At 40.1% G+C, this 8303-nt stretch overlaps 1 protein-coding gene and 1 long non-coding RNA gene across 3 annotated transcripts in view; one reads left to right on the top strand and one right to left on the bottom strand.

Annotated features, from left to right (window-relative positions):
* Nucleotides 1-1259: 1259 nt before the first annotated feature.
* Nucleotides 1260-8303, bottom strand: part of LOC138746130 (uncharacterized) — an 8163-nt gene continuing 1119 nt past the window's right edge. Inside the window, exons 2-3 of the long non-coding RNA XR_011346713.1 lie at nucleotides 7809-8196; nucleotides 1260-4933 (exon numbers count right to left, since the gene is read on the bottom strand). This is a non-coding gene — a long non-coding RNA (uncharacterized lncRNA). The remainder of the gene's footprint in view (nucleotides 4934-7808; nucleotides 8197-8303) is intronic.
* lin7a (lin-7 homolog A (C. elegans)) overlaps nucleotides 7794-8303 on the top strand; it is a 45543-nt gene continuing 45033 nt past the window's right edge. The window contains exon 1 of one of the 2 annotated variants that reach the window (XM_069904022.1): nucleotides 7794-8206. In XM_069904022.1, coding sequence (XP_069760123.1) covers nucleotides 8170-8206 — 37 coding nt within the window. In that variant the 5' untranslated portion in view covers nucleotides 7794-8169. The remainder of the gene's footprint in view (nucleotides 8207-8303) is intronic. The other variant, XM_069904021.1, reaches the window with a different exon arrangement.

Raw genomic sequence — 8303 nt, 5'->3', positions numbered from 1 at the left:
GGGCAATTAGCGGGCTGGTGGGCCGGCGCCAATGCATTTGCAAAGCATTCTGGGATTTGTAGTATTCGCTGTGCATGCGCTATACTGGCGTGGCGGCCAGCAGGCCAGCTCTAATACATATTTGATATGATCCTGCGGGCCAAATATAATTATATCATGGGCCAAATTTGACCCGCGGGCCTGAGTTTGACATGTGTGCTCTAGGTGCTTTGGTTTTCGCCCACATTCCAAAGGCATATAGTTTTATAGATGAATTGGTTACATGGGTGTATTTGGGTGGCTTCCGTGTATTGGCCAGAAAGGCCTGTTACTATGCTGTATCTCTTAATTTAAACAAAAAATTATGTTTCTTGACAATCAAATGTTTTTTCTTGGTCAATTTCTTCATTCTTTTTTGCAGAGTTCTAAAGTAATTTCTGGAAACTTTATTAGCCAGATGTAGATCACTGTTCCTTATAAATTTTAGTGCATTTAAAGCATATTTTCTTCTTGCAAGTTCTATATTTTTTTAATTGGTCGTCCTTCGGTTTGACGAAGACACCTTGTTGTGCAGTTCATCTGTGGACATGAAGGTGATTTCGCAGTCCCAGACTGGAAGTGCAGAGTCTAGCACAATGGGGCACCAGAAGTCCAGTTTTGTAATAACTGCGCCTGCTGCTTTGTGATGCCCTTCATGGTTTTCCATCAGATTTTGGCCACCCTTGTCCTCAAAACTGGTGTAGGCTTCATAGCACAGGCCTTGCCAATGGGATCAGTCAGCAGCCAAAGCTTCTAGCTCTCTTGGCTGAATGTCACAGTAGCATAGGGTTTCCTTCACAGCGTCTTTATAGCGCTTGAATGGAAGACCTTGTGGTCTTCTGCACATTATGACCGTATGGTGGTCATTCATTCTGATGACGTGTCCCACCCACTGGATCTGGGCTCTGATGATTGGGACACAATGCTGGTGGACTTGGTGCAACCCAAGTCCTCCAGGTTGGAGACACGGTCTTGCCAACAAATGTCAAGGATGGAACAGAGGGTGCCCATGTGGAATTTCTCCAGTTCTATATTATTTATTGCTCTATATTATTTATTGAAATGGTAACCATTGCCCATATACTGTCATAACTTCAATGTGTTCTTCCAGTTAGCTGCAGTCAACTTTTCTCTTGCTTTTTAAAATATTTTTATTTTTAATGTAATCCTATATAAATGTTCTACTAATATAACAAAGGAAATCATAACATATACATATAATTAATATAAATTCACTTTACAACAGTTTCATCCATAATTGTTAATTTGACATTATTTGATAAAATAATTGTCTATAGACCACTTGAGTTACATTATACCAACACTTTTCATATCTTTGTATAATATAAGTAATTGTTATGATCTATGACAATCATAATTAAACTATTTATGATCAACTTATCTAAAAAAAATCTAAGTTAACCAACTCTTCTCTCATACATTCATAATTTACTTTGTTACAATTTTTGGGACACGAGTTTTGCAAAAAACATTAATTTCAAACTCAATGTAATTTATTTGTAAAATGGTCACTTTTTCCCAAGGATAACATCAGTCAACTCATTCTCATTGTAGCAAACAAGATACAATTTTTTCCAATGGTTGATTCCTCAACATATTGACCCAGTACATTATATGCATTAATCTTGTTCCTTATCACAGCAAATTTACCCGTGAATATGTTGATTAACATCCCCATGATCATCGTGTTCCCTCCAATTTCCTACTTTATGTCTAACTTAATGGCAGGAAATAATTCCAAATCAGAAAAAAAGGAAATTCTGACCTCAGAATGACTTTAATCTTTGAGACCAGATTCTTTATGGTCAGCTGTGACCCGCATCCCCCTCTTATTGCAAACATATGTTCACAATAAAATTACACTCTGGAGATTTAATAAAGACACATCTTTACTCGTACTTTGTTGGGAAACAATGTGACGATGGTAGTTTAGTGATCCACTCAAATCTATATCACCATTCAATCAGATTGCAGCACATCTGGAAAGTATTTTGTAATTGATTATGGGTAAATTTTGCCATCATAAATTTAATTTATTCTATTATTTTAGTACATACTAACATTTCTATTATTTTAGTATGCACAAACATTTTCATTTGACTACCATAGTTGGACAAGAGGCACCAGAACTCAATTACATATTAATTCAAAGCAGTGGGGAATATCCTTTATCAAAGCTGCATCACATGACACAGTACAGTACTTACGGAATGATTAATGTTCCTGGAAGCTTTATCTGAGCGAGCTTTAAACAAGGACTGCTCGGCAGTCTAATCTATCTCTCATTTTGTAAGCATGAAATCCAATTTTACTCTCCTTTTCCTTTTTTTTGGGGGGGGAGGGGGAGTCCCTCTTAATTTGGATTAGAAATCAGGTGAACTAAATTAAACTCAAAGTTAAAAACATGAAATCAATGCTCGTTCTAAGAAAACATCAATGTTATTTAGACTAAGTAGGCAAACATTGTAATATGCAAACATTTTGCACTCTATATCGTTCACAGGAAAACGAATTTGTAAAAGCAAATCCAATATTTTAAATAATAAATGTATTTAATTCTATTTCTGTAAGATGTAATGCAACCCCCAAGTGAATGGTTGCTTAGTTATCTCTGCTGAATGAATGAGGCTGCTTTCTAAATCAATGCTGCTTGTCTTTGTGAAAAAGAAGCTCGCCGAGCCAAGAGCATCAGTCTGAATCCAATCTGTTGCTGTTCATCTTGAAGTCTGTGCAAATTTTTCCTGAAAATGTTAACCTCTTTGCCAGTGTAATGACAAAATAGAATGATTGAGGTGTATGTTAGCCAAACCAGAACTGATAAAGTAACAACGTGTCAAAAGTTAGAAGACCTGGGGTGGCACAGTTAGCGTAAAGGTTAGTGCAACGCTGTGGCACTGCCAGCATCTGGGTTCAAATCCGCTGCTGTGTGCAAGAAGTTTCCCGTGTCTGCATGGGTTTTCTTCAGTTTCCTCCTACCATTCAAAAATACACAGGGGATGTAGGTCGATTGCGTGTAATTGGGCAAGCATGTGCTCATGGGCCAAAAATGCCTGTAACTGCGCTGTATGTCTACATTTTTTTAATTGAAATGTAAATATGTCAGTGTACATCCTTAATTGACTCTTCAGTTTGTACCAAGAAAGATTTATTCCAAGTGCCAGGAATTAAGTGCAAATCTAACTTCCTCCTCTGGACATTTACTGGCACAACCATTCTGAAATACCTCCCCCCCCCCCACCAACCAACAATATCTGGAGGAATGAGAAGGTGGCGCCACCAATGAAGAAAAACTAGTCGGCATTGAAATATTACGACTTCAAAAGAGGCTCAAGGGAATTGGAGGCAGAGGGTGTTATTTTCTATTATTATTTTTTGGGGAGTTTTATAAAACCATCATGTCTAATGGAATTAATAGGACTATACAATCATTATCTTTTGTATTTTGACATGAATACATGTGTGGGAAATTTAAATAAAATCATCAAAAAAGAAAATTGTATACTCATAAACCTATTGTCAGCATAAATTGATGTGGTTTATGAATCAGACCTTGATTGGCATCAAAAATCAATGAGCATGAATGTCAAAAAATTATTCAACATTGGGAGCATGCAACTGATAAATGAGGCAGGTGTCTTTTCTGCACTGTTTTAGCAATAAGAGATATCAGATATGAATTTAAATCATTACATTACATGGAGGAAAATGGATTAGTAATATGCAAACATGAGATTTTGTTTGCACTGATGAGGGAGATATAATCCTCAGATATGAATCTACTTTTTTTCAAGTCTCAAGTATGAACTGACTTCACATTTACATGCTAATATTTCCTCTCCAACATTGTTGGAGTGTAAATTCAGCCTCCAGGTTTCATAGCCTTAGGTCAGAAGTCTGTGGTTCTGATGGTTTCCCTCATGTTCTTTCTTTGGCTTGGCTTCGCGGACGAAGATTTATGGAGGGGTATCTCCACGTCTGCTGCAGGCTCGTTGGTGACTGACAAGTCTCTGTAATTAATTCTGGATTCAACTACTGAAAATATGTTAACCAATTAACACTGGTAACAGGAAAGCAAACAAATGTTACAGGCTTTGAAAATGTAAATTGACAGAAAATACTGGGAATAATTAAGTCGGGTAGCATCTGTAGAGAGAGAAGCACAGTTAATGTTTTAGGTCAAGTCATTACCCTGAAAGATTATCTGGTTCTTTCTCAACAGAAGTATCTGAGGTGCTAATTATCTCATAACATGTTTTCATAAATTAGATCAGCCATGATCGTATTGAATGGCGGAACAGGCTCGATGGGCCATTTTTGGCCTACTCCTGTTCCTACTTCCTATGTTCCTATGTTCATTGATACATCAATAGGGATAGATGCTTATTTCAAAATTGACCAGCCAAGGAAATTGAATTAGTTTAATAAGATAAACACTTAGCAAGGTTAAAGAAAGCAGCATGCTGCCAGGAACAAATTAACACAAGGGTTCAGTGGCCTGATGACTCATGATTTACATCATAAAGCAGGAAAATTCATGTCCACCTAGCTCAGGTTTATGTATTGCATTGTGATGTGCTTTATTATTTTTGCAGTGCCTCCAGCTTCCAAGGATCTACTTATTCACATATTTTATTGCACATTTGTTTCAATTGAGCAGCAGAGGTCCAACTAAGGCGACATTATGTCACAAGAATTCTTAATCCAGTTCTGCTAAATTGTCGCTCAGCAGATGCAGCCTTTCAGACTGCAGAAACTGCACAGTGGGGAGCTTGTAATGTTCCTGAAGGATAAAAGAATATACAAGCATTATTCCATAATAACTGCATATTGTTCAGGTGCTTCTGTTTTCTGCAAAAGTCTTTGCACACTTCCTCTCCTTCCTGCCGAGGTCTTCCTGAAAAATGAAAATTTTGTTGAAGGAACACCAACTTGACACTTTAACTCTCTTTTACTCCCCATGGATTTCTCTCTGAACTGCCTGCAGCAAATTTCCAGTACCTTTTGTCTTATTTTGTATGAGACGCAAATGCGTGCACATCTACACTGTGCTTAATGCTTATCGGGGTCTTGGGGTGCCAGCCAGGCCTATCTTATGTACACCATGTCTCCATGGTAAATGATGCAGTGAACAATGTTGTGAAAAGGAACAATGCATCACTATAATTTTTGAAAGCTACATCATAGACTAACCAATACTTATAGAGTTATAGAATGTTGTACTATCAACATCCTCTCACTCAATGTCACCAAAATCAAGGAGCTGATTGTGGATTTCAGGAGGGGAAAACCAGAGGTATAAGATCCAGTGATCTTTAAAGGATCAGATGTGGAGAGGAGGAGTCAATTTAAATTCCAGGAAATCACCACCTCAGAGAAATTTTCCTGGATCCAATACCCGAATGTCATCGTGAAGAAAGTATGTCAGCACCTCCACTTCCTCTGGAGTTTGCGGAGGTTTGGTTTGATATTGAAGACTTTGGCAAACCTCTACAGATGTGTGGTGGAAAGTGGGCTGAAGTCATTGCCTGGTACGGGGGCACCAATATCCCCTGAGTGGAAAGGCCCGCAAAAGGTAATAGACACGGCCTAGCACATCACAGTCAAAAATCTCTCCATTTTCAATAAAATCTCCATGTAACACTCCTATTGGAGAGCAGTAGCGATCATCAAGGATCCACACCACCCAGTACATGTCCTGTTCTCACTGCTGCCATGAGCAAAGAGGTAGAAGTGCCACAGACTTGTATGCCAGGTACAAGGATTGTGGTACAAGTTCAGTAACAGTTGCTATCACTTTACCATCAGACTCCTAAACAACAAACTCAATAATTTAAGAACTCTTACCTTGAAATGATCTATGATTGAATATTTATTTTCTGTATTGCCCAGACAGTTTGTTTGCACTCCTTCCTCTATTTACATTTCTCTCTTTTGCCTACATATCTTTTCTCGAGTGCAACTTTTTGCACTACCAATAAATATAAATTTGAACTTTTACAGTGAAGAAACAGACCCTTTGGCTCAACATCCATGCTGGCCAAATTACCAAACTGAACTCATACCATTTGCCTCTAGATCATTCCTATCCATGTACTTGTCCAAATGTCTTAAATGTTGTAACCACTTCCTATGTTGTAACCACTTCCTATGTTGTAACCACTTCCTATGTTGTAACCACTTCCTATGTTGTAACCACTTCCTATGTTGTAACCACTTCCTATGTTGTAACCACTTCCTATGTTGTAACCACTTCCTATGTTGTAACCACTTCCTATGTTGTAACCACTTCCTATGTTGTAACCACTTCCTATGACTGCCTGTTCCACAATATCCAACACCACCTGTGTGAAAAAGCTGCCCTGAGGTTCCTTATAAAATGTTCACCTCTGCTGCTAGTTGTAGACTGCCCCAACTTGGAAAAAGGTCTGTGATCATGTCGTGGTTTGTCAAACACCAAGAATGACCAGGAGACACAGAAGAATCTTCAAGAAGTTTTACACTTTTATTTCCAAACAAAAGCTGTGTCAATCAAAGAACTAGTCACTGAGTGCCACACAACGCAGCACATGGCCTTTTTTTTTACATTATAGTTCTGACTTAAGCACATTTCTACACCTGGACAAATCCATCAAACCTCTTGGTCGCACCTTCAAAAATCTCAATTATATTCATGAGCCATGACTTTCCACATCCAGAACCATGCTGACTGACCCTATTTAGTTCTTGCCTTTCCAAATGCTGGTATATTTCCATCTCTCAGAATCGCTTCCGGCGGCTTGGGTAATCTTGGAATATGGCAGGTAGCATCAAGATTGGAATGGTTCAAAGAGTGCTTGAAGGGAGAAATGGTCACAGATACAAAGTTATATAAAGTAACAGAAGACTATTGATAAATTGGTGCACAATTTAAAGAAATGAAAATCGTGACATTTCTCAGAAACCCATGGCCAAGCGTATTTAGAACCTGCTTCACAAAAGAGCTTGCTTGAAAAAAATCCAATGCAGCTGGTACCTACAGAAATCCAGTCACCTTTTGAATAAGTACCCTGGTTGGCCGGGCAAATATACCAAACATAATCCACAGTCTCAGAATAAAGGAGCATCCCTTCAGCACAGAAACCAACATTTCCTCAGCCAGAAGGTGGTGGATTCCTTCCCACAAATGGCTTTGGAGGCCAAGTCATCGGGAGCATTTAAAACAGAGGTGGATTGGTTTGTGTGATAGTGAGGGTGTCAAAGGTCATGGGGAGAAGGAGAATGGAGTTGAAAGGAAAAATATATTAGCCATGATTTGATTGGTAGAGCAGACTTGATGGGATGAATGGCCTATATCTGCATCAAAATCATGATCTACCTCGCCCACCATTCAATATAATCATTGATGATTTACCCTCGGATTCAAACTCCTCCACTGTGCCGGTCCCACTCAAACTTAATTACCTAATCTTCCAGTAAAGTATCCACTTCTTCTTCAAGTGCTTGTACCTCCCAATGATCAAGCTTTCACACCCCATCCCCAGATGCTTTCCATGCAGGAATTAATAGCCAGTTTTATCAGGGGCTCAGACCTCCATCTGTGTGAGATGCTGGCTCCATCACCCTGGCCGAGGCTACTCTTCTGAAGTCCAGCACTTCTCAAACAGTTTATAGCCAACAGCTATCAGGTTCTTGGACTTCCCCCTTAACACACTCTACTCCAGGAGCGGTCACCCAAAAGCACGTTAACACCACTCCCCCCCTTCCCCGTCGTGACTGTGAATATTATTTACCTCTCTTTAATGTTGTCTATCTCTTGGCTTGTGCACCCCCACTGCCATCGGCGCATCTTGGTGCCTGGTTGGAGCAAGAATCTCAGGGCAGAGGACAGCAAACTCCCTCTCATCATCATCCCGGCCCTTCCATTTCCCAACTCGGCAAATTGTCACCAACTCGGCAAATTGTGGCTGGCGAACATGTGAAATCTGAATCGATCTGTCGGACGCCCCGCCGGCCGGTTCAGGGATGGCTGAGCCCGGTCCGTCACGCTGGGACCAGCCGCCCGTGTTGACGCTTTGTCCTTCGGAGCGAACAGCGTCACTCCAGCCTCTCGCAGTCACACTCCGCTCCTCCTAGCCTCAGTCTGCAGCAGACATGGCGACAACACTCCAACCGCTGGCGCTGGAAAGAGGTAGGCAAGGGCTATTTGTCTCAGCGCTCTCTCCGCCCGTGTTAAATGCACAAGGTCAGGAGGACATGCTAAGAAGAGGGGAGGGGGAGGATCTGGA

This window comes from Narcine bancroftii, chromosome 11 (genome assembly GCF_036971445.1).
Source record: "Narcine bancroftii isolate sNarBan1 chromosome 11, sNarBan1.hap1, whole genome shotgun sequence".
Classification (NCBI taxonomy): Eukaryota; Metazoa; Chordata; class Chondrichthyes; order Torpediniformes; family Narcinidae; genus Narcine; species Narcine bancroftii.
The sequence above is the reverse complement of the archived record's forward strand: the minus strand, read 5'-3'. Positions and strand labels throughout refer to the sequence as shown.